This window comes from Daphnia carinata, chromosome 4, assembly GCF_022539665.2.
Source record: "Daphnia carinata strain CSIRO-1 chromosome 4, CSIRO_AGI_Dcar_HiC_V3, whole genome shotgun sequence".
In the NCBI taxonomy this organism is placed as follows: domain Eukaryota; kingdom Metazoa; phylum Arthropoda; class Branchiopoda; order Diplostraca; family Daphniidae; genus Daphnia; species Daphnia carinata.
The window spans coordinates 3,472,032-3,495,619 of NC_081334.1; the positions used below are offsets into that span (position 1 = coordinate 3,472,032).

At 42.5% G+C, this 23,588-nt stretch overlaps 5 protein-coding genes and 1 long non-coding RNA gene across 6 annotated transcripts; 1 reads left to right on the forward strand and 5 right to left on the reverse strand.

The window, feature by feature from the left end:
* Positions 1-13: 13 nt before the first annotated feature.
* LOC130695171 (bifunctional peptidase and (3S)-lysyl hydroxylase Jmjd7-like) lies at positions 14-1,217 on the reverse strand. Its single transcript, XM_057518297.2, has 4 exons — positions 1,086-1,217; positions 877-1,030; positions 511-818; positions 14-442 (listed from the first exon to the last, which is right to left on the reverse strand). Exons 1-4 carry the CDS (start codon positions 1,126-1,128, stop codon positions 33-35), a joined length of 915 nt encoding a protein of 304 aa, XP_057374280.1. The 5' UTR covers positions 1,129-1,217; the 3' UTR covers positions 14-32.
* An 821-nt stretch (positions 1,218-2,038) lies between these two features.
* Positions 2,039-5,906, reverse strand: LOC130694360 (calcium-activated chloride channel regulator 4-like). Its single transcript, XM_059495118.1, has 13 exons — positions 5,728-5,906; positions 5,515-5,649; positions 5,289-5,451; positions 4,944-5,233; positions 4,636-4,884; positions 4,454-4,542; positions 4,247-4,376; positions 4,047-4,180; positions 3,394-3,987; positions 3,075-3,324; positions 2,866-2,998; positions 2,468-2,800; positions 2,039-2,406 (listed from the first exon to the last, which is right to left on the reverse strand). The coding sequence occupies exons 1-13, from the start codon at positions 5,893-5,895 to the stop codon at positions 2,069-2,071; spliced, it is 3,006 nt and encodes a 1,001-aa protein (XP_059351101.1). The 5' UTR covers positions 5,896-5,906; the 3' UTR covers positions 2,039-2,068.
* A 1,360-nt stretch (positions 5,907-7,266) lies between these two features.
* On the reverse strand, positions 7,267-11,087 carry LOC130695170 (calcium-activated chloride channel regulator 4-like). Its single transcript, XM_057518296.1, has 13 exons — positions 10,920-11,087; positions 10,711-10,845; positions 10,484-10,646; positions 10,135-10,424; positions 9,827-10,075; positions 9,646-9,734; positions 9,439-9,568; positions 9,239-9,372; positions 8,586-9,179; positions 8,271-8,520; positions 8,063-8,195; positions 7,665-7,997; positions 7,267-7,604 (listed from the first exon to the last, which is right to left on the reverse strand). Exons 1-13 carry the CDS (start codon positions 11,085-11,087, stop codon positions 7,267-7,269), a joined length of 3,006 nt encoding a protein of 1,001 aa, XP_057374279.1.
* Positions 11,088-13,370: 2,283 nt separating this feature from the next.
* Positions 13,371-17,275, reverse strand: LOC130694325 (calcium-activated chloride channel regulator 4-like). The gene is made up of 13 exons (XM_057517394.2): positions 17,098-17,275; positions 16,893-17,027; positions 16,644-16,806; positions 16,293-16,582; positions 15,985-16,233; positions 15,809-15,897; positions 15,607-15,736; positions 15,398-15,531; positions 14,733-15,326; positions 14,412-14,661; positions 14,199-14,331; positions 13,792-14,133; positions 13,371-13,729 (listed from the first exon to the last, which is right to left on the reverse strand). The coding sequence occupies exons 1-13, from the start codon at positions 17,263-17,265 to the stop codon at positions 13,392-13,394; spliced, it is 3,015 nt and encodes a 1,004-aa protein (XP_057373377.1). The 5' UTR covers positions 17,266-17,275; the 3' UTR covers positions 13,371-13,391.
* Positions 17,276-18,002: 727 nt separating this feature from the next.
* LOC130694367 (uncharacterized) lies at positions 18,003-19,220 on the forward strand. The gene is made up of 4 exons (XR_009001994.2): positions 18,003-18,232; positions 18,326-18,461; positions 18,521-18,672; positions 18,870-19,220. It is a non-coding gene; the product is annotated as an uncharacterized LOC130694367 (long non-coding RNA).
* A 137-nt stretch (positions 19,221-19,357) lies between these two features.
* LOC130694359 (calcium-activated chloride channel regulator 4-like) lies at positions 19,358-23,348 on the reverse strand. The gene is made up of 13 exons (XM_057517438.2): positions 23,176-23,348; positions 22,973-23,107; positions 22,652-22,814; positions 22,300-22,589; positions 21,992-22,240; positions 21,827-21,915; positions 21,625-21,754; positions 21,416-21,549; positions 20,751-21,344; positions 20,433-20,682; positions 20,220-20,352; positions 19,794-20,135; positions 19,358-19,731 (listed from the first exon to the last, which is right to left on the reverse strand). Exons 1-13 carry the CDS (start codon positions 23,341-23,343, stop codon positions 19,394-19,396), a joined length of 3,015 nt encoding a protein of 1,004 aa, XP_057373421.1. The 5' UTR covers positions 23,344-23,348; the 3' UTR covers positions 19,358-19,393.
* Positions 23,349-23,588: the final 240 nt, after the last annotated feature.

A 23,588-nucleotide genomic window follows, 5' to 3' on the forward strand; every position in this document is an offset into this window, starting at 1 on the left:
ACATTATTTATTAATTTTTTTTTTTGCACTCGTCACACGTGAGCATTGATTAAATCTTTGACAAATTCGAAATAGTTATACTTGATGTCGTACTCCATGTCGTACCAATAGTTGACGGCTATGCATCCGTGCGATTGGCGGACGTGGTGGAACCAAAGAGAAGGCAGGTAAAGCATTTCACCTTTGTGAACGCGGCAGTGAATTTGTCGAGCATTTTTGTATTTGGGATATTTGTTGTAATCTGGATTTAATGGGTCTATGTCTATCCAGGGAATAGCTCCATCACCTTCAGGTACGATTTTTAATTCGCCATCAACTTCTTGGTAACCAGCTGTGGGATAATTGACATAAGGTATCCAGGGCTGGTCTGTAGGGGGATGTAGGATGAAATCTTTGTGGCCAGAAACAACACAGTACATATTCTCATATGGATCCTTGTGCACTGCAAAGGATGTGTCATGATTAGGTGGATGCCTTTTTGTGATACTTTTAAGTGATTAGGGCCAGTACTTGATGTGATTGCTCGCTCATCTCCCATCCAGAAATTGACAGCATCTGGCTTGGCACCAAACAGTGTAGAAACCCATTCAATCTCATTGGCAGAATCTGCAATCAGTTCGGGAAACTCTTGTGTGAGATTAGAATTCTGCTTTTGGATGTAGTGAACTCTATCTTCAACAGGGTTTTCCAGTGAACACAAGAACTGATCTATGGGCATTACTTTTTCTAGGGGCAGGACAAAATGTCCATCCGTGACAGCGTCAGCATAGCCATTAGGGGTGACGGTGACTGTGACATCTTTTGTCCCATAGTGCTGCCTGTGATAAAAATTAGAATGACATTACGAATTCATTAATAGCAAGATACGAACACAACCTAAAATATTCAATGTTCCATTTCGATAGGGCTGGCCAGCTGGCGAAAGCATTACGAATAATCACAGGTCGATTTTGGGCCACAAAGTTACGATAGAATTCCAAGCAAGTCGGTAATTCTTCCAGGTGCGTTACGCTCGTTGATAAATAGAGTTCTAAATAACGATCGTTATAAGACCAATTTTACTACTAAATCATATGCTAGCCAACCAAAAGCTTCATTGGAAAGTTTCTCAAACGCGTTTGTTGACATTTTTCACGAACATGCTGTAGCAGACAGATAAACAACTGCAAGCTTAGTGACGTCATATGCCGGTAATTCGTCTCTGGCGGGCTATTTGATTTACATTTTTAATAAGTTTCCCTGCAGCTGTGCATCAAGAAAAGAAAATTCGAAGCTACACGTGAATATTTCCTACAGATTTAGAAAAGGTGTGGTTACATTCTGACGTAAGCGAAGGTTAGCCTCATTTGCATTGATCTCAATGTTTTTACATAAGAACTAGCCGTAAGGTTGGGAATACAACGCAGAAAAAAACAGGGTAGGGGTAGGAAGCAATTGAGAAGGACGGGAACGAAAACTGGGTCTCCTACCCTTCCCGTTGGAAATGTGTCGGAGAAAAGCAAGGAAGTTATTAAGTAACCTTGAATTTTCAGCTTTTGGTTTGCATTTTTTTTAGACGTATAATTTGCAAACGTCCAAAGGCAAGGGCACGATGAAGGACACAGGTGTTAGTTCCCATCTTTTTTTACCGTTTCAGCTCAATTGGTTTTCAGTAGCGTCCAAGTGATAGTTCTTCCAAGGAAAAGTGTTGTTGCATCGGTATTGAGGGTCTCAACAATGTCACGGCCATCGTTTCTGTAATTCTTTTGCATATAAAACATTCCAAAAGGAAGGAGCAACCAATTTACCATTACTAAACAGTAAAAAACTTATTTTGATTACACAAACTTAAAACAAAAAGTGATCGTGAGAACAGCGAAGTAAACAGTATAAGCCAATGTGAAACGGACATCATTTGCTGAGCCTATGTCTTCTGAGCTCTACTTTTCTTCAATCAGACTAAGAAGAAAACGGTAAGTGAATCAATTTGCTCATGCTACAGGAATATTATTTACTACATCATTAATATCGTTGGCCATAAGGAAGACCTGTGTCAACACGGTATACGTAATCAAATCAAAAGACACCGTTAGGCGGCAGTGTAGGTAGCCCTCCATCCTCTAAAATAATTGCCAGTGGCATCGGTGACGAATCGCACCAGCATTTCGTTGGACGAGGAGGTAACAGGTGCGCTGGGCAGCGTCGATCCGGTGTGTTGCAACAGCCAAGTAGCAGAGGTGGATGATCCGTCGTACACCTCGACGTAGTCGAAAGGACTTTCGATTGCAAAATGGCTAAATGTCAAACGAATTTTGGAGCCAGGTTCCAATTGTATGGTCCATTGGCAATTGTAGTTATTGGGGTAGGCGCCAGGGTAGTTGGGAGACGTTAACAATCCGCTAGGGGTCGTCAATACTCCATTGCACCCTGGTAGAGCAAGAATTTAGAGATATTTCCTTTTTTCGGATGAGATAATGAGAATACATACCAACGGTGAAGTTGCTGGCTATTGTGCGTGGCGCTAGAGTGGTCGATGGTTGCGTTTGTAGTGGTTTCAAAGCAGCAATTTTGACTGAGACGACATTGGAAGTGGTGCTAAGTAACCCATTCTTGTTAACAGCTTTTAGCGCGACGTAATAAATCACTTCGTCGGCAGTCAAAGGAAGCCGGAGGGACACGCTTTGCCTGTTTCCAGATTCCAACGGTTGCAAACTGCCATCGAGGACGTCTTGCGATCCAACTTGCACAGCCAAATTTGAATCGAAATTGTTGTCCATCAGATAGCCAAATGTAGTCGAATACTTAATCATATATGCAGAGGCTAAATTTGTTTTTTGAAACGTTTTAATTACTGATGGAAAATGTAAATTTATTAGAATGTATTACCCGTTCCGACATCGAGCTCATCACCAGTGGCCGTCCATTCAATTGTCAAAGACATTTGATCAACTTGGATTGCCACCACTTTTAAATCCGTTACTCGGCTGGGTGGGTAGGGATTTACCTTTGGCTGTTCCACCTTGAAATATTTATTAACTTTGAATTATCCGACAGATTGTTAACATAACAATTTCAATATTTGTTATCATTTTTACCCTAAAAGCGCCACCGGATTGGACGCGGTTGAAATTGCCCATAGCGGATCGCTGTCGTGTGGTCGATCCGTTTTCAATGTAAGTAGTTTGCGTGCTGTTAACTTTACATACCAAAGTGTAGCGTCCAGTAAGACTAAGGGCCACGTAGTAGCGTGAATAGATACCGTCATTTTTGTTGGTATCGGCTCCGACGCCGGTATCTTCTAAATCGACTACTTCAAGTAAGGCGTTGGGCGCTTCGATGTAAGCTCTAAAAAACACAATTATCTAAATGAAATGTTTCTTTAAAAAAAAAAAGGATTTGATGGATAGTATGTACTTGACGTTAGCTCCGATGACACGATTACGGCCCTGTTTGACAACAGCCACAAGACGGACGGCCGTTGTGGAAGCATTGTAGACGACTGTTCCACTGGGGACGGAGCATTCGACGGTGATTGGTGCCGTTGAATCGACTCTCGCTTTCGACGTGACGATAACATTTGCGTAATCTTGAGAATAAGCCGAGTTGACATTCAACGTGAATCTCCAATCCCCTTCTTCGGCAATGCCGGGAACGATGAAGTAGGCCAATTTCGCAGTGTTGTCGTAGATAATGTTTTGGTACAATTGGCCACTGGGCGATTGGATGTAGAAGCCCAAAATGTAATTTCTCTGCGTAAATTCGAGGCGGAAGGTGAGGTTTCGACCGACAGTGAAGTCCACAGTGACATAATCTTCGAATTGTTTGCCATTTTGGTATTTTTTTTGGAAGAGAACAACCGTAAGGTCCCCAGTAGGCACGGCCGGTTGATAGGTTAATGATCCAGTGAAGGCGTCGTTCAGCTCGTCGCTTTGACCATTGTCGTGAATGAAGTAACTTTTACCTTCGGTTTTCGTAGCCAAAACTTCGATTTCATTCTCAGCAGCGCGGCTTCATCGTGAAATCTTTTAGCAGGCTGAAATCTGAGTCATTGATCAATAGAGTATTACCCGAAAGCAAGAGATACGACTTGAATTTGGGCGTTGATTAATTGGGGATACATATCTGCTATGAGCGGATCGTGATTCTCCATGCCATCACTCACTAAGACGATCACGCCTCCTTTACCACCAGGTGCCAACATCTAAATGTTTGTTTCAAAGAAATTAATCGCTTTTCATTGAAAAATGTGGATTAACCTGACACTTACATCAACAGCTGTCTGGATACCACATCCTATACATGTGCTGCCTTCTGTATAGTATGGAACTTTATCCATCAATTTTTGGCGGGCACTATCGTTTACGACGGTCAAGGGACTTAAGATTGAAGCGGTATCACTGTAATTATATACAACGGTGAAATAAAAGTTTGCACTTAAGCGGTTGGGTTTGGACGAAATGAATTGTAGATTTACCTGAACTTGACGATACCCAAAGAAGTACCATGTCGAACATCGTATTTGATCCAACGACGGGCCGCCTCGTTTAATCTGCTGATACGATTCTACAAAGAAGCCAATCGCATATCATAAGGTTCTTTAAAAATACTTAAAAAAAAGATTCTGAAGTTAATTGAGAAAGCTGCTACTGTGCTTACATAACTGTCCATGCTTCCAGAAACGTCAGCAACGAGGACGTAGCGACCACCGTTCAAAACTCGAACGATGTTGAACATCGGTTTGACATTGGCGATGGCAGCAGGCGGATTGTTATTCCCGGCGAAATCGGCGTGATTCGAAATAACCGACCAAACACTTCGCAAATTACAAACAGCATTTTGCTTGGTCGGTGCTTCTCGGTTGTGTTTGTGAAGGCTGGACGGATCGTCATCGCAAAAACGCACCGCCTGCAATAACAAAACGATGAGTAACTTTTTAAGGAAAGCCAATTGTAATGTAGAGATACCGTGGAGAGCATTCTGTTATCGGACATGATGGATGACGTAGGCTTAAACGTCTTCACAAAACTGTACATGCAATTCGAATCATAAAGGCCTGTCTCGGGGTCCACACCGCAACCGTAGTCAATCGTAAAGTCAGCTGGTTCATTGGAGCAAACATTGGGCACCATATCAGCTGGCTGCTGAGCAGATCCTGGCCGATAGAAGGTTGGATAAGCAGAATCAGCGCCCTTGTAACCGTGCTCTTCAAAAACCCCGTAGCGCAATCGGGCCCATTCCTTCACGAACGCCTTGCCTGTATGTTACAAACGTAATATAGTTGTTAACGTTTCGAGATAAAGCAACATTACCAGCTGGGCCGAATTGAGATGTGATCAGGCTCGAATTATAAGTTAAAACATAATTTGGAGTCAAATGAATGTGCTGGCCAGGATCGCCGCATCCGCCTAGTTGCACGGTGTACGGCCTGTTACCGTATTTCGAATTTGGAAGGTCGATTTGAACTTCAGCATCCTGAAACGTTCGTAAAATATTCAAGGGTTTCTTGTATTGAAATTAAATTATTTTGCTACGTACGTCGAAGGACTCCCAAGTGTTGGGATTCGCCGTGATGTTTACCCACGACTGTGGGATTAGAATTCGCACCGATTCGATGTAGGATCTTTGCCGTGTAGCCGTATACAAATCAGCCGAAGCCTCAGTGATGATTCTCTGCAAACCACAATGAACAATTAAAATTTAGACAGAGCCTTTGTAAATTGCTTTTAGAGATAAAGGTATTTTGCATACTTGAATGTTTGTCAACAAATCAACAGCTTTGTCTTGTTGGACGTCAGGTGAAATGGCCACAACGATGTCGCGATAGCCGTTGTTGCTGATGCTCACTCGGCTTCCAAGTGCGAAACCAAATGAGCAATAGACAATGAGTAGAACAGGGAGATGATTGAAGACAACCATGTTACTGCGTTTCGAGAACTCACTGTACAGAAATAGGTATTTTGAAAACCCGTTTATATATCCACCCAAGCAAAAGAACCGGGCGAATGAATTAGTGTCTCCATTTTCCTGGTTAGTTACATGTTGACATTTATTTATTGCAGGAAAAGTTTTGTGCACGCGATACATGCACTGAACTTGACTGAAACGAACGTTAATCTTGTACGTAAGCACAAGTTTTACAATCGGTACGCATTTGCAAACTGCTCTTTTAAACTTGATAAAGATAACGAAACACCCCCCTAGAAATCAAGACCATTTTTTATGTTTTCTTCTAAACTCTTAGGCAATTACCTTTACGAGCGATAATTATTTTTCGTGTTCGAGTTGAGTGGTCGTTTTAACTGCTGTAGAAAGTGTTAAGATAGTGAGTTCCAGCACTTCAATTCATAAGGGATGATATTGCCTAGCTAGACTGAACACCACTATTAGACATCAGCATTAAGGAGGCCAGGAATTCCATTGTAAAATTGGGTGTACACATTCTGGCTTATGCCGATTTATCTTTGGCTTTAGGTTTAGATGCAACTAAACTTAACATAAGACTATCAACTAATAATTACTGTGGCAAGCCATAGAAGATTTATGTGCTGCATATCTCTGTGCGTTATTTCCAAGTCTTACGTAATCACAGAAAATCTTCATTGTGAAACAAGTGAGAATCGAATTAAATTACCCTGGACTATTGTTTTATTGCAGGTGATCAAACGTTGTTGTTTTCTTGTGCACCAAACGCTGCCGAAATAATCTGTCGTACAAATTGATATTTCCCATGGACCGATTGGCAAAATCCTGGACATTGGCTCTGAAGGCACGATTACGCCCTAATTGTTAAATTATACTATTGTTGGCGGAATACTGGAAGTATAGCACATCAAAATTGCGCACATCTAAACGATAAGTTGACAACGTCCACGCCATTTTGTTGAACTGAAAACGTCTGCAGTACGTCTGCACAAGCAACAGGTGCGAGGTTGACAACTCTAAGCATATCATGTACGAGAAACGGACGCGTCAAAGGATGGAGTACTACAATTGCACAACTACAATCCTTTATCGTGCCCTCGAAAGCCTGTGCCTAAGGCTTTAACATTTAGTCGTAACTCAACATTTCGCGGACAGACAACTGCAGTGATTACTAGTTCAAATTCAATTCAGTGATAGACGTTGCTCAACTTCATGGCCATCGCTTCAGCTTAGCTTCAAATAAAATAGGTAAGTCCTACGCGTTAGGTTACGTCTTATGCTACTAAAATTCTATGTATTTGATCAATACGGTTATTAAGAAAGAAAAAAGGAGGGGTGATCAAATCATCGTTGTTCATGACACGATTAAACTGTACCGTAACTAGCCCTCCATCCTCTGAAATAATTGCCAGTGGCATCGGTAATAAAACGCACCAACATTACGTTGGACGAGGAGCTAACAGGTGCGCTGGGCAGGGTTGATCCGGTGTGTTTCAACAGCCGAGTAGCAGAGGTGGATGATCCGTCGTACACTTCGACGTAGTCGAAAGGACTTTCGATTGCAAAATGGCTAAATGTCAAACGAATTTTAGAGCCAGGTGCCAATTGTATGGTCCATTGGCAATTGTAGTTATTGGGGTAGGCGCCAGGGTAGTTGGGAGACGTTAACAATCCGCTAGGGGTCGTCAATATTCCATTGCATCCTGGTAGATCAAGAATTTAGGGATATTTCTTTTTTCGGGTGGGATAATTGGAATACATACCAACCGTGAAGCTGCTGGCTGTTGTGGGTGGCGCTAGAGTGGTCGGTGGTTGCGTTTGTGGTGGTTTCAAAGCAGCAATTTTGACTGAGACGACATTGGAAGTGGTGCTTAGTAACCCATTCTTGTTAACAGCTTTTAGAGCGACGTAATAAATCAATTCGTCAGCCGTCGAAGGAAGCCGGAGGGACACGCTTTGCCTGTTTCCAGATTCCAACGGTTGCAAACTTCCATCGAGGACGTCTTGCGACCCAACTTGCACAGCCAAATTTGAATCGAAATTGTTGTCCATCAGATAGTCAAATGTAGTCGAATACTTGATCTTATATGCAGAGGCTAAATTTGTTTTTTGAAACGTTTTAATTACTGATGGAAAATGTAAATTTATTAGAATGTATTACCCGTTCCGACATCGAGTTCATTACCAGTGGCCGTCCATTCGATTGTCAAAGACATTTGATCAACTTGCATTGCCACAATTTTTAAATCCGTTACTCGGCTGGGTGGGTAGGGATTTACCTTTGGCTTTTCCACCTTGAATCGTTATTAACTTTGAATTATCCGACAGATCGTTAACATAATGGTTTAAATTTTTGTTATCATTTATACCCTAAAAGCGCCACCGGATTGGACGCGGTTGAAGTTGCCCATAGCGGATCGTTGTCGTGTGGTTGATCCGTTTTCAATGTAAGTCGTTTGCGTGCTGTTGACTTTACATACCAAAGTGTAGCGTCCAGTAAGACTAAGGGCCACGTAGTAGCGTGAATAGATACCGTCATTTTTGCTCGTATCGGCTCCGACGCCAGTATCTTCCAAATCGACTACTTCAAGTGCAGCGTTAGGCGCTTCGATGTAAGCTCTAAAAAAACACAATTATCTAAATGAAATGTTTCTTTAAAAAGAAATAGGATCGATAATATGTACCTGACGTTAGCTCCGATGACACGGTTACGGCCTTGTTTGACAACAGCCACAAGACGGACGGCCGTTGTGGAAGCATTGTAGACGACCGTTCCACTGGGGACGGAGCATTCGACGGTGATTGGCGCCGTTGAAGCGACTCTCGCTTTCGACGTGACGATAACATTTGCGTAATCTTGAGAATCAGCCGAGTTGACATTCGTCGTGAATCTCCAATCCCCTTCTTCGGCAATGCCGGGAACGATCAAGTAGGCCAATTTCGCACTGTTGTCGTAGATAATGTTTTGGTACAATTGACCACTAGGCGATTGGATGATGAAATCCAAAATGTAATTTCTCTGCGTATAATCGAGGCGGAAGGTGAGGTCTCGACCGACAGTGAAGTCCACAGTGACATAATCTTCGAATTGTTTGCCATTTTGGTATTTTTGTTGGAAGAGAATAACAGCAAGTTCACCAGTGGGCACGGCCGGTTGGTAGGTCAATGAACCAACGAAGGCGTCGTTCAGCTCGTCGCTTTGACCATCATCATTGATGAAGTAACTTTTACCTTCGGTTTTCGTAGCCAAAACTTCGATTTCATTCTCAGCAGCGCGGCTTCATCGTGAAATACTTTAGCAGGCTGAAATCTGAGTCATTGATCAATAGAGTATTACCCGAAAGCAAGAGATACGACTTGAACTTGAGCGTCGATTAATTGGGGATACATCTCGGCTATATACGGATGCTCATTCTGCCCGCCATCAGTTACTAAGACGATCACGCCTCCTTGACCACCAGGTGCCAACATCTAAATGTTTGTTTCAAAGAAGTTATTCATGTTTCATGGGAAAATGTGCATTAACCTGACACTTACATCTACAGCTGTCTGGAGACCACATCCTATACATGTGCTGCCATCTGTATAGGATGGAACTTCATCCATCAATTTTTGGCGGGTACTTTCATTCACTACAGTCAAGGGACTTAAAATTGAAGCTGTGGTGCTATGATTATATAAACCGTTTAAACAAAAGTTTGAAATTCAGTGGATCTGTTTGAGCGAAATGAATTGCAGGTTTACCCGAACTTGACGATACCCAAAGAAGTACCATATCTAATATCGTATTTGATCCAACGACTGGCCGCCTTGTTTAACCTGCCGATGCGATCCTACGAAGAAGCCAATCGCATATCATAGGATTCTTTAAAATGCCTTAAAAAAAGATGCTAAAGTTAATTGAAAAAGCTGCTACTGTGCTTACATAACTGTCCATGCTTCCAGAAACGTCAGCAACGAGGACGTAGCGAGCACCGGTCAAAGCTCGGACTATTTTGAACATCGGTTTGACATTGGCGATGGCAGCAGGCGGATTGTTATTCCTGGCGAAATCGGCGTGATTCGAAATTACCGACCAAACACTTTGCGTGCCACAAACAGCGTTCTGCTTGGTCGGTGCTTCTCGATTGTGTTTGTGAAGGCTGGACGGATCGTCATCGCAAAAATGCACCGCCTGCAATAACAAAACAATGAGTAACTTTTTAAGAAAAGCCAATTGTAATGTAGAGATACCGTGGAGAGCATTCTGTTGTCGGACATGATGGATGACGTTGGCTCAAACGTGTTCACAAAACTGTACATGCAATTCGAATCGTAAAGGCCTGTCTCGGGGTCCACATGGCAACCGTAGTCAATCGTAAAGTCAGCTGGTTCGTTGGAGCAAACATTGGGCACCATATCAGCTGGCTGCTGGGCAGTTCCTGGCCGGTAGAAGGCTGGATAAGCAGAATCAGCGCCCTTGTAACCGTGCTCTTCAAAAACACCGTAGCGAAGTCGGGCCCATTCCTTCACGAACGCCTTGCCTGTATGTTCCAAACGTAGTATAGTTACAAACGTTTCGAGACCATTAAAGCAACATTACCAGCTGGACCGAATTGAGATGTGATCAAGCTGGAATTGTAAGTCAAAACATAATTTGGAGTCAGGTGAATGTGCTGGCCAGGATCGCCGCATCCTCCTAGTTGCACGGTGTACGGCCTGTCACCGTACTTCGAATTTGGAAGGTCGATTTGAACTTCAGCATCCTGAAACGTCCGTAAAGTATTCAAGGGTTTCTTGTATGGAAATGAAATGATTTTTGTAACGTACGTCAAAGGACTCCCAAGTGTTGGGATTTGCCGTGATGCTTACCCACGACTGTGGGATTAGAATTCGCACCGATTCGATGTAGGATCTTTGCCGTGTTGCCGTATACAAAATAGCAGAAGCCTCGGTGATGATTCTCTGCAAACCAAAATGAACAATTAAAACTTAGAGCCTTTGCAAATTGCTTTTAGAGATAAAGGTATTTTGCATACTTGAATGTTTGTCAACAAACCAACAGCTTTGTCTTGTTGGACATCAGGTGAAATGGCCACGACTATGTCGCGATAGCCGTTGTTGGTGATGCTCACTCGGCTTCCAAGTGCGAAACCAAATGAGCAATAGACAATCACCAGAAAAGGGAGATAATTGAAGACAGCCATGTTACTGCGTTTCAAGAACTCACTGTATAGAAATAGATATTTTGAAACCCGTTTATATATCCACACAATCAAAAGAGCCGAGGTAATGAAGTAGTGTCTCCATTTTCCTGGTTAGCCACTTGCGGGCCTTTTTTTTATTGCAGGAAAAGTTATGTGCACGAGATTAAGATTCCCATTGATTGCACATGCACCGAACTTGACTGAAAACGAACGTTTATCAGTTGTACATACGCACAAGTTTTACAACCGGTACGCATTTGCAAACAGCTCTTTTAAACTTCATGAAGAGAAAAATAAATCTCCCAATAAATAAGATAATTTTTAACGTTTCTTCTAAACGAGACAATTATCTTTACGAGCGATTACGATTTTTCGTGTTCGAGTTGAGAGGTCGTGTTGGCTGATGTAGAAAGTGTTTAGATAGTGAGATCAAGCACTTCAATTACTAAGGCATGATATTGCCCAGCTGGACTGAACACCACTATTACACACTAATATTAAGGAGATCAGGAATTCTTTTATAAAATTGGGTGTATACCTACAGGCTTGTGCGGATTTATCTTTGGCTTTAGGTTTAGATGCAACAAAACTAAACATAAAACTATCAACTAATAAGCTACTGTGGCAAGCCACAAAAGTTTTATGTGCTGTATATCTCTGTGCGTTATTTCCAAGTCTTAAGTAATCACAGAAAATCTTCATTGTGAAACAAGTGAGAATAGAATTCAATTACCCTGGATTTTTGTATTATTGTAGGTGATCAAACGTTGCTGTTTTCTTGTGCACCAAGCGCTGCCGAAATCGTCTGTCGTAACAATTGACGTTTCCCATGACCGATTGGCAACATCCTGGACATTGGCTCTGAAGACACGATTACGCCCTTACTGTTAAATTATACTACTGTTGTCGGAATACTGAAACTATAGCACATCGAAACTGCGCACATCTAAACGATGAGTTGACAACGTCCACGCCATTTTGTTGGATTGAAAACGTCTGCAGTACGTCTGCACAAGCAACAAGTGCGAGGTTGACAACTCCAAGCCAATTACGTGCGAAAATTGGACGAGTGCAAAGGATGGGATACTACGATTGCATGCTTTATCGCACCTTCCCCCGAAAGCCTGTGCCCAAGGCTTTGACGTTTAGTTGTATCCCAAACGTTTCGTGTGGACAGACGAGTGCAGTGGTTACGAGTTCAAATTCAAGTCAGCGATAGAAGTTGTTCAACTTCATTGCCATCGCTTCAGCTTAACTTCAAATAAAATAGGTAAGTGCTAAACATTAGGTAACGTTTTATGCTGCTAAAAATCTACGTAGCTCATTTGAAACATAGCATTGTTAAAAAAAAGGGGTAAATTCAAGTCAGTAATAGAAGTTGCACAACTTCATGGCCATTGCTTCAGCTTAGCTTCAAACGAAATAGGTAAGTCCTAGTCGTTAGATGATGTCTTATGCTACTAAAATTCTATGTATTTGATCAATAACGTTGTTAAGAAAGAAAAAAAAGAGAGGGGGGAATCAAATCGTCGTTGTTCGTGACACGATTAAACGGTACTGTAAGTAGCCCTCCATCCTCTAAAATAATTTCCGGTGGCATCAGTAACCCACGCTCTTAAACTTAAACACGTGAGAAATAGGATTCAATTACAAAGGACTACTGGTTTATTATGGGCTATTTAACGTTGCTGTTTTCTTGTACAACAAACGCTGTCGAAATCATCTGTCGTACAAAATGACGTATCAAAGGGACTGTTTGGCAACATCCTAGACATTGGCTCTGAAGACAAGATAACGTCCTGACTGTTTAAATAGACTCATAATTGGCGGAATGCTTGAACTATAGTTCAAAGAAATTGCGCACATCAAAACAACGAGTTGATAACGTCCATGCCATTTTGTTGGACTGAAAAAGACTGCAGTACGTCTGCGCCAGCAACGGTGCGAAGTTGACAACTCCAAGCCAATTACGTGCGAAAATTGGACGAGTGCAAAGGATGGGATACTACGATTGCATGCTTTATCGCACCTTCCCCCGAAAGCCTGTGCCCAAGGCTTTGACGTTTAGTTGTATCCCAAACGTTTCGTGTGGACAGACGAGTGCAGTGGTTACGAGTTCAAATTCAAGTCAGCGATAGAAGTTGTTCAACTTCATTGCCATCGCTTCAGCTTAACTTCAAATAAAATAGGTAAGTGCTAAACATTAGGTAACGTTTTATGCTGCTAAAAATCTACGTAGCTCATTTGAAACATAGCATTGTTAAAAAAAAGGGGGGGGTCAAATCATCGTTGTTCACAACATAATTAAGCGGCAATGTAAGTAGCCCTCCATCCTCTGAAATAATTTCCAGTGGCATCGGTAACGAAACGCACCAACATTACGTTGGACGAGGAGCGAACAGGTGCGCTGGGCACGGTCGATCCGGTGTGCTTCAACAGCCGAGTATCAGAAGTGGATGATCCGTCGTACACCTCGACGTAGTCGAAAGGACTTTCAACATCGAAATGGCTAAATGTCAAACGAATTTTGGAGCCAGGTGCCAATTGTATGGTCCATTGGCAGTTGTAGTTATTGGGGTAGGCGCCAGGGTAGTCGGGAGACGTTAACAATCCGCTGGTGGTCATCAATACCCCATTGCATCCTGGTAGATTAAGAATTATGCGAATATTTCTTTTTTTCGGGTGGGATTATTAGAATACATACCAACAGTTATGCTGCTGGATGTAGTGGGTGGCACTAAAGTGGTCGTAGTTGGCGGTGGCTGCGTCTGTGGTGGTTTAACACGCACAATTTGGACGGAAACGACGTTGGAAGTTTTGCTAAACCCATTGTATTTGTTTATGGCCCTCAGGGCGACGTAATAGGTGGTGTCGTCAGCCGTCGAAGGAAGCCGGAGCGTGACATTTTGTTTGCTACCGTATTCCAGTGGTTGCATGCTGCCGTCAATGACATCTTGCGATTCAAATTGAACGGAAGAGCTTGAGTCGAAATTGTTATCCGTCAAACTATCGAAGTTGGTCGAATATTTGATCTGATACGCATACGCTGTTGGATTTTTAAACAACACAAGTTTCTAGAAGGAATACCGAATTTCTTTTGTGATAAGTTACCAGTTCCAACATCGAGTTGATCGCCAGGAGCCGTCCATTCAATTGTAAAAGACATTTGATCAACTTGCATAGCCATCACTTTCAAATCTGTTACTGGACTGGGTGGGTAGGTAGTTCTCATAGGGATTTCCACCTTCAAAATGAATTCATCAATTTTCGATAATTCAGCATCAATCGTAAGTCAACGTGTACGAACACGTTGGTTGCATTTACCCTGAAGGCGCCTCCGGACTGGACGCGTTCGAAGTTACCCATAGTAGTTCGTTGCTGAGACGTTACGCCATCATCAATATAAGTCCCTTCCGTACTATTGACTTCACAGACCAACGTGTAGCGTCCGACAATGTTAAGGGCCACGTAGAACCGTGAATAGATACCGTCGTTTTTGTTTGTATCGGCTCCAGCTCCGGTGTCTTCTAATTTTACGACGTGATCGGCAGAATCGGGGCTCAACACGTGCGCTCTGAAATGTCGAAAGTATTGAACGCTATTGAAAATGCCCTTATTCTGTTTTTAATATGATCAATTACGTACATGACATTGGCTCCGATGACACGGTTACGTCCTCGTGTCACAACGGCGACTAGACGGACAGGCATGACAGCCGGGTTTGCGACGACCGTTCCACTCGGAACGGAGCATTCGACGATGATTGGCGCCACCGAATCGGTTCTTGATTTCGACGTGACGATAACACTGGCGTAATCTTGAGAATAAGCCGAGTTGACATTCAACGTGAATTTCCATTCCCCTTCTTCGGCTATGTCGGGAATGATAATGAAAGCCAATTTCGCACTGCTGTCATAGCTAGGCTGGTTGTACGCCTGGCCACTAGGCGATTGTACAGAGAAGCTTACAATGTAATTTCTCTGTGTATATTCGAGGCGGAACGTAAGGTTTCTGCCGACGGTGTAATCGACGAAGACAGAATTTTCAAATCTACTGCCGTATTGGTATTTTGCCTGGAAAAGGATAACAGTAAGCTCCCCGACAGGTACGGCCGGTTGATAAGTCAATGAACCGGTGAAAGCGTCGTTCAGCTCGTCATCATTCCCGTTATCATTGATAAAATAACTTTTGCCGTTCGTTTTGGTAGCCAAAACTTCAATTTCTTCCTCAGCCGCCCTACTAAAAGATGAAGGATGATCAGTTAATCAGTAATCGAAAAGTAGATCATTGAAAAAGCTCTTAAGTTATACCCAAAAGCGATAGACACCACTTGAACTTGAGCATCGATTAGTTGGGGGTACATCTCGGCTATATACGGATTCTCATTCTCCATTCCATCAGTCACTAAAACGATTACGCCTCCTTTACCACCAGGTGTCAACATCTAAAATGATTAGATAACGTTATTCCTGGTACAGTGAATAGTACTGATTTCGGTATACATGGTGGGCCTGCTTACATTTAAAGCTACCTCTAGACCACATCCTATACATGTGCCGCCTTCTGTCCTGTATGGAACTTTATCCATCAATTGTTGGCGGGTACTTTCATTCACTACAGTCAAGGGACTTAACTCTTGAGCCCCGGTGCTATTACATACAATGTAAACAAAAATTTACACCACAACGAACGTGTTTGGTCGAAATGAATTGTAGGTTTACCTGAACTTGACGATACCCAAAGAAGTACCATCGGTGATGTCATATTTAATCCAACGGGTGGCCGCATCGTGTAATCTGCCGATGCGATTCTACAAACAATAAACGCCCGTTCTCAAATGTTTTTGACGCTCAAAATAAAATTTCTGGACTTATTGAGAAAACTGCAAGATTCTTACATAAGAGGCCATGCTTCCGGAGACGTCAGTAACGAGGATGTAGCGAGCACCGGTCAAAACTCGAACTATGTTGAACGTCGGTTTGATATCGGCGATGGCAGCAGGCGGATTGTTATTCCCGGCGAAATCAGCGTGATTCGAAATTACTGACCAAACACTTAGCGAGTCACAAAAAGCGTTTTGCTTAGTCGGTGCTTCTCGGTTGTGTTTGTGAAGGCTGGACGGATTGTCATCGCAGAAATGCGCCGCCTGAATAGCAAAACGATTAGTAACTTTCTTTATAAAAGCTATTTTTAATGAAGAGTTACCGAGGGGAGCATTCTGTTGTCGGACATGATGGATGATGTTGGCTTAAAAGTGTCTGGGAAACTGTACATGCAATTCGAATCGTAAAGGCCCGTTTGCGGGTCCACCGCGCAACCGTAGTCAATCGTAAATTCAACTGGTTCGTTGGAGCAAACATTGGGCACCATATCAGCAGACTGCTGGGCAGATCCTGGTCGATAGAAGGTAGGATAAGAAGTGTCATTACCGGTGTAGCCGTGCTCTTCAAAGACACCGTAGCGCAGTCGAGCCCATTCCCTCACGAAAAGTTGACCTACGTTTTGAAAATGTAGCTCAATGTAGTTCGAAAAAATTAATGAAATAGAACAGCATACCAGCTGGACCAAACTGCGATTTTGTGGTATCGTAATTGAAAGTTTTGACATAATTTGGAGTCCAATGAATGTACTGGCCAGGATCGCCGCAGCCGCCCAGTTGCACAGTGTAGGGCTGGTCACCATATTTCCAGTTTGGGACGTCAATTTGAATTTCAGCATCCTGACACGTTTTATGTTATATTATATGACATTGTGCAGTTTTAGCCGTTCGAAACCAAAAATGAATTCAAATGCTTTTGCGTATACCTGAAAGGTCTCCCAAGTGCTTGTGTTTGCGGTGATGTTAACCCACGTCTGTGGAATTAGAATTTGCACAGATTTGATATAGGATCTGTTCCGTGTAGCCGTATACAAATCAGCCGAAGCCTCGGTGATAATTCTCTGCAAGAAAATTAAAAAACTAGATTTGCTTGAACTTATTTTTTGCTTTTAAAACAGAAAGCTAGTGTACCTTAATGTTATACACTAAGTCTGCACCTTCATTTGGCTGAACATCAGGTGAAATCGCCACAACCAAATCACGATAGCCGTTGTTGGTGATGCTGACCCGGCTACTGAAAGTGTAGCCGAAAAACCCGTAAAGGACTAGCAGAAGTGTAAGACGACAGCAGCCCGCCATGTTGTGGAGCTTGTGATGGTATGGATGAGCATCCTAAGTTTGAAACCAGTTTATATAATAACTCAATGTAAACGATTGAGACACAACTGAGGAAAAAAAATGCGTTTGGTCATAAAAACGAGACAAACACCATAAGTATTAGTTGACATTTAGTTGACATTTTAAGCAGGGGATTTTCTTTCCATTTTTCGTGATTAGGATTATTTAAAGAAAATTACCCTCTGGATGTAAGATTTCGATAACCAAGTGTCGGGTAGTCCGGGTAAATTCGAAATGCTAAAGTGTACATGCATCGGATAAGAAAATTGCGAAATAGCTTGCTGTTGGTTTTCGAGGTTTGACAGTCACTTCTTGATGGGATTAGGAAAACTGTTTATTAGACAGAAATCCTTGAATATTTATGCACATTTGTGTACTTTAGTATATTTTTGTTTACAGAACACGTTATATCTATAAATATTCAGCAAATAGATTAAATGTCAGCGAGAAGAAACTGACGGCGTGGGAACTAGGAAGACAAGGCGTTCTTTATGGTACTGCAACATATATCCGTTTGATTTCAACCTTTAAAAATCTTACCGATTCTCCATGGCACTAGTTGATTTTACATTCGTAGTAACACGTAGATTTGATACAACATTTTTGTTTGCAGAGTTATCTAATTATTGTTTCCAGGCCACGAATTTTTCAATAAAGTTTTATGTCAATATGTTATCCCACCAGAAGGCGAAGAAAAAATGTTGTTTATCCAAACCTGTGAAGAATGGCGGAAAAATCACTCGTGAATCAGATCTTCCTTCCAGGCGATTCGGTGACTTTATCAAAGACAGATGAAATTTCGAATGCCAAAATCGTACTCGGTCCCGGTCTGAGGAAATATGGAAAACAGATTTTAGTTACTAAACCAGGCATTTTACGTACGAAATCAACGCCACCAACTTACTGGATAGACTGTCATCACAGACAAGTACTAAAAAATTTCAAAATCTGCACTTGCCATGTGGTATGCTCCCTTTTCCGATGACTATATCCGTATTCTGTTTTACTACGTTCCCGCAAGAGGAGATTGGTGTTCTTGATGTGGTTACCAATGTTGTTGGTGAATTGTTCAAAGTCTATATTGGATCAAATGAGGAAGCTTCCTTTTCAAGCATTGCATTTCCAGGTGCCCCTAAAAGAACAAGCCCAACATACAGGTATATTTCTCTGATTTGTTGCTAGTTCAAATTTGATAAACTGGAGCTTTATTACCTAGATCAGGGATCTGGCGTTTGCCAAGGTACTAATAGCGAGCACTGACATGGAACCAGAACTGGTAAAGGTGAATTCACTGGGAGAAAATGTTGGATTGGGTATCTGATCAACAAACGGCTTTGTTTTCACTGGACATTTGCATCATATTCACAAGTATGTTAAAACTAAAACTAATAAAAACACTGCTAACATAAAACTATCAACTAATAAGCTACTGTGGCGAGTAATAGAAGTTTTTGTGCTGTGCATCTCTGTGTGTTATTTCCAAGTCTTAATCAATCACAGAACATCTTCATTGTGGAGCAAGAGAGAATAGAATTCAATTACCCTGGACTATTGTTTAATTGTAGGTGATCAAACGTTGCTGTTTTCTTGTGCAATAAACGCTGCCGAAATCACCTGTCGTACAAACTGACGTTTCCCATGGACCGATTGGCAACAACCTGGACATTGGCTTTGAAGACACGACTACGCTCTAACTGTGTAATTGTACTCATAATTGGCGGAAGGCTGGTACCATAGTACAATGAAATTGCGTACAACGTGTACGAGAAAATGAACGAGTGCAAAGGATGGGTTACTACAATTGCATCCTTTATTGTGCCCTCGAAAGCTTGTGCCCAAGGCTTTAACGTTTAGTTGTAACTCAACGTTTCGTGGACAGACGAATGCAGTGATTACTAGTTCAGGTTCAATTCATTGATGGACGTTGCCCAACTTCATGGCCATCGCTTATTCAGCTCAATTTCAAATAAATTAGGTAAGTCCTAGACGTTAGGTGACCGTGTTAGCTACTAAAACTCTATGTATTTGATTGTTAAGAAAGCAAAAAAAAAAGGGGGGGGGGATCAAATCAGCGTTGTTCATGAAATGATTAAGCTACAATGTAGGTAGCCCTCCATCCTCTAAAATGATTTCCGGTGGCATCGGTGACGAAACGTACGACCATTTCGTTGGACGAGGAGCTAACTGGTGCGCTGGGCAGGGTCGATCCGGTGTGCTCCAACAGCCGAGTACCAGAGGTCGAAGATCCGTCGTACACCTCGACGAAGTCGAAAGGACTTTCAACGTCGAAATGGCTAAATGTCAAACTGATTTTGGAGCCACGTGGCAACTGTATGGTCCATTGGCAGTTGTAGTTATTGGGGTAGGCTCCGGGGTAGTTGGGAGACGTTAACAATCCGCTAGGAGTCGTCAATACTCCATTGCATCCTGATAGATTAAGAATTTAGGGGATATTTCCTTTTCTCGGGTAGGATGATCGGAATACATACCACTGTTTAAGCTGCTGGATGTAGTGGATGGCACTTGAGTGGTCGTAGTTGTCGGTGGCTGCGTCTGTGGTGGTTTAACACGCACAATTTGGACGGAGACGACGTTGGAAGTGTTGCTAGCCACATTGTTTTTGTTGATGGTCCTTAGGGCGATGTAATAGGTGGCGTCGTCAGCCGTCGAAGGAAGCCGGAGAGTGACATTTTGTTTGCTACCGTATTCCAACGGTTGCATACTGCCGTCAATGACGTCTTGGGATTCAAATTGCACAGACGAGCTTGAGTCGAAATTGTTATCCATCAAACTATCGAAGTTGGTCGAATATTTGATCTGATACGCAGACGCTGTTTGGTTTTTAAATAAAAAATTAACATTTGAAAACAAGTTACGACAAAGAATTAGCCGCATTTCTTTAGTGATAAAATTACCAGTTCCGACATCGAGTTGATCGCCAGGGGCCGTCCATTCAATTGTAAAAGACATTTGATCAACTTGCATAGCCATCACTTTCAAATCTGTTACTGGACTGGGTGGGTAGGTAGTTCTCATGGGGATTTCCACCTTCAAAATTAATCCATCAGTTTTCGGTAATTCAGCGTCAATCATAAGTCAAAGTGTACGAACACGTTGGTTGCATTTACCCTGAATGCGCCTCCGGACTGGACGCGTTCGAAGTTACCCATAGTAGTTCGTTGCTGAGACGTTACGCCATCGTCAATATAAGTCCCTGCCGTACTATTGACTTCACAGACCAACGTGTAGCGTCCGGTAACGTTAAGGGCCACGTAGTAGAGTGAATAGATACCGTCGTTTTTGGCTGTATCGGCTCCGACTCCGGTGTCTTCTAATTTGACGACGTAATCCGCAGAATCGGGGCTCACCACGTGAGCTCTGAAATGTCAAAAGTATTGAACGTGAAAATGCCCCTATTCTTTTCTTAAAGATGATCAATTACGCACATGACATTGGCTCCGATGACACGGTTACGTCCTCGTGTCACAACGGCGACGAGACGGACAGGCATGACAGCGGCGTTTGCAACGACCGTTCCACTCGGGACGGAGCATTCGACGGTGATTGGCGCCGCCGAATCGGTTCTTGGTTTCGACGTGACGATAACCCTGGCATAATCTTGAAAATAAGCGGAGTTGACAATCACCGTGAATTTCCATTCCCCTTCTTCGGCTAAGTCGGGAATGATAATCAAAGCCAATTTCGCGCTGTTGTCATAGGTAGGCTGGTTGTACACCTGACCACTAGGCGATTGTACAGAGAAGCTCACAATGTAATTTCTCTGCGTATATTCGAGGCGGAACGTAAGGTTTCTGCCGACGGTGTAATCGACGAAGACAGAATTTTCAAATCTACTGCCGTATTGGTATTTTGCCTGGAAAAGGATAACAGTCAGCCCCCCGACAGGTACGGCCGGTTGATAAGTCAATGAACCGGTGAAAGCGTCGTTCAGCTCGTCATAGTTCCCGTTATCATTGATAAAATAACTTTTGCCGTTAGTTTTGGTAGCCAAAACTTCGATTTCCGTCTCAGCGGCTTTACTAAAAGATGAATGATGATCAGTTAATCAGTAATCGAAAAGTAGATCATTGAAAAAGCTCTTAAGTTATACCCAAAAGCGATAGACACCACGTGAACTTGAGCATCGATTAGTTGGGGGTACATCTCGGCTATATACGGATGCTCATTCTCCATGCCGTCAGTCACCAACACGATCACACCTCCTTTACCACCCGGCCTCAACATCTAAATTGATTGGGCAAAGTTATTCCTGTTACGGTGAATAGTACTGATTTCGGTAGACATGGTGGGCCTGCTTACATTTAAAGCTATCTGCAGACCACATCCTATGCACGTGTTGTATTCTGTATAGTATGGAACGTTATCCATCAACTGTTGGCGGGTATTCTCATTCACTACAGTCAAGGGACTTAACATTTGAGCCCCGGTGCTATTACATACAATGTAAACAAAAATTTAAATTTCAACGAATGTGTTTGGTCGAAATGAATTATAGCTTTACCTGAACTTAACGATACCCAAAGAAGTGCCATCGGTAATATCATATTTAATCCAACGGCGGGCTGCATCGTGTAATCTGCCGATGCGATTCTACAAGCAGAAGAGGTCTGTACTCAAATGTTTGATGCTGAAATTTCTGGACTTCAGAAAGCTGCAAGATTCTTACATAATCGTCCATACTTCCGGAAACGTCAGTAACGAGGACATAGCGAGCACCAGTCAAAACTCGAACTATGTTGAACGTTGGTTTGATATCGGCGATGGCAGCAGGCGGATTGTTATTCCGTGCGAAATCGGCATGATTCGAAATTACCGACCAAACACTACGCGAGTCACAAACAGCGTTTTGCTTGGTCGGTGCTTCTCGGTTGTGTTTGTGAAGGCTGGACGGATCGTCATCGCAGAAATGCGCCGCCTAAATGGCAAAACGATAAATAACTTTTTTAGAAAAGCCAATTTTAATGAAGACGATACCGAGGGGAGCAATCTGGTGTCGGACATGATGGATGATGTTGGCTTAAACGTGTCTGGGAAACTGTACACGCAATTCGAATCGTAAAGGCCCGTTTGCGGGTCCACCCCACAACCGTAGTCAATCGTAAATTCAACTGGTTCGTTGGAGCAAACATTGGGTACCATGTCAGCAGACTGCTGGGCAGATCCTGGCCGATAGAAGGTAGGAAAAGAAGAGTCATCACCGGTGTAGCCGTGCTCTTCAAAGACACCGTAGCGCAGTCGAGCCCATTCCCTCACGAAAAGTTGACCTACGTTTTGAAAATGTAGCTCAAGATAGTTCGAAAAACATTAATGAAATAGAAAAGCATACCAGCTCGACCGAATTGCGATTTTGTGGTATCGGTATCGAAAGTGTTGACATAACTTGGAGTCCAATGAATATATTGGCCAGGTTCGCCGCATCCGCCCAGTTGCACGGTGTATGGTTTGTCACCATATTTCCAATTTGGGAGGTCAATTTGAATTTCAGCATCCTGAAATGTTTGTAGAGTATTCAATGTGGTTTCTTGCATAGAAATGAAATGCTTTTGTACGTACGTCTAAAGACTCACAATTGTCAGTGTTATATTATGTGACATTTTGCAGTCTTTATCGTACGAAAAAAAAAGAATTCAAATGCTTTTGCGTGTACCTGAAAAGTCTCCCAAGTGCTTGCGTTTGATGTGGTGTTTACCCACGTCTGAGGAATTAGAATTTGCACCGATTTGATAAATGATCTTTGTCGTGTAGCCGTATACAAATCAGCCGAAGCCTCAGTAATGATTCTCTGTAAGAAAATTAAAACTAGATTTGTTTGAACTTAATTTTTGCTTTAAAAACAAAAAGCTACTGTACCTGAATGTTATACAGTAAATCTGCTGCTTGATCTGGCTGGACATCAGGTGAAATCGCCACGACCAAATCACGATAGCCGTTGTTGGTGATGCTGACCCTGCTACTGAAAGTGCAGCCGAAAAACCCGTAGAGGATTAGTAGAAGTGTAAGACGACAGTAGGCCGCCATGTTGTGGAGCTTGTTATGAAATGGATAGACATTCTAAGTTTTCAGTTGCATTTATATATTAGCTCAATCAAAACTGTTGGGACACAAACGATAAAAAAAATTAATTTGGTGATAAAAACGAGACAAATACCATGGGTAAAAGCATGTTATTTTCTTTCCATATTTCGTGGTTAGGATAATTGGCAAGATAAATTACCCTAAAGATGTAAGATTTCGATAACCAAATGTCTGAATATCAGGGTTAT

Excerpts from the sequence above, each read along its gene's own strand:
- LOC130695171 (XM_057518297.2), bottom strand. The coding sequence starts at position 1,128 with ATGTCAACAAACGCGTTTGAGAAACTTTCCAATGAAGCTTTTG. Across the intron at positions 819-876 it reads TGGAACATTGAATATTTTAG|GCAGCACTATGGGACAAAAG; the intron begins GTTGTGTTCGTA and ends TTTTTATCACAG. Across the intron at positions 443-510 it reads TGAGCGAGCAATCACATCAA|TGCACAAGGATCCATATGAG; the intron begins GTACTGGCCCTA and ends CATCCTTTGCAG.
- LOC130694360 (XM_059495118.1), bottom strand. The coding sequence starts at position 5,895 with ATGGTTGTCTTCAATCATCTCCCTGTTCTACTCATTGTCTATTGCTCA. Across the intron at positions 3,988-4,046 it reads GTCGTATCTCTTGCTTTCGG|CCGCGCTGCTGAGAATGAAA; the intron begins GTAATACTCTAT and ends TTCACGATGAAG. Across the intron at positions 3,325-3,393 it reads GTCATCGGAGCTAACGTCAA|AGCTTACATCGAAGCGCCCA; the intron begins GTACATACTATC and ends TGTGTTTTTTAG.
- LOC130695170 (XM_057518296.1), bottom strand. The coding sequence starts at position 11,087 with ATGGCTGTCTTCAATTATCTCCCTTTTCTGGTGATTGTCTATTGCTCA. Across the intron at positions 10,425-10,483 it reads ATCTCAATTCGGTCCAGCTG|GCAAGGCGTTCGTGAAGGAA; the intron begins GTAATGTTGCTT and ends TGGAACATACAG. Across the intron at positions 7,998-8,062 it reads TGAACTCGATGTCGGAACGG|CCTCTGCATATAAGATCAAG; the intron begins GTAATACATTCT and ends AAACAAATTTAG.
- LOC130694325 (XM_057517394.2), bottom strand. The coding sequence starts at position 17,265 with ATGGCGGGCTGCTGTCGTCTTACACTTCTGCTAGTCCTTTACGGGTTT. Across the intron at positions 15,737-15,808 it reads TTGGGTATCGTCAAGTTCAG|CACCGGGGCTCAAGAGTTAA; the intron begins GTAAACCTACAA and ends TGTATGTAATAG. Across the intron at positions 15,327-15,397 it reads GTGGTGTCTATCGCTTTTGG|TAGGGCGGCTGAGGAAGAAA; the intron begins GTATAACTTAAG and ends TTCATCTTTTAG.
- LOC130694359 (XM_057517438.2), bottom strand. The coding sequence starts at position 23,343 with ATGGCGGCCTACTGTCGTCTTACACTTCTACTAATCCTCTACGGGTTT. Across the intron at positions 22,241-22,299 it reads ACACCAGATTGCTCCCCTCG|GCGGCGCATTTCTGCGATGA; the intron begins GTATCGTCTTCA and ends TTTGCCATTTAG. Across the intron at positions 21,916-21,991 it reads CCGGAAGTATGGACGATTAT|AATCGCATCGGCAGATTACA; the intron begins GTAAGAATCTTG and ends TTCTGCTTGTAG.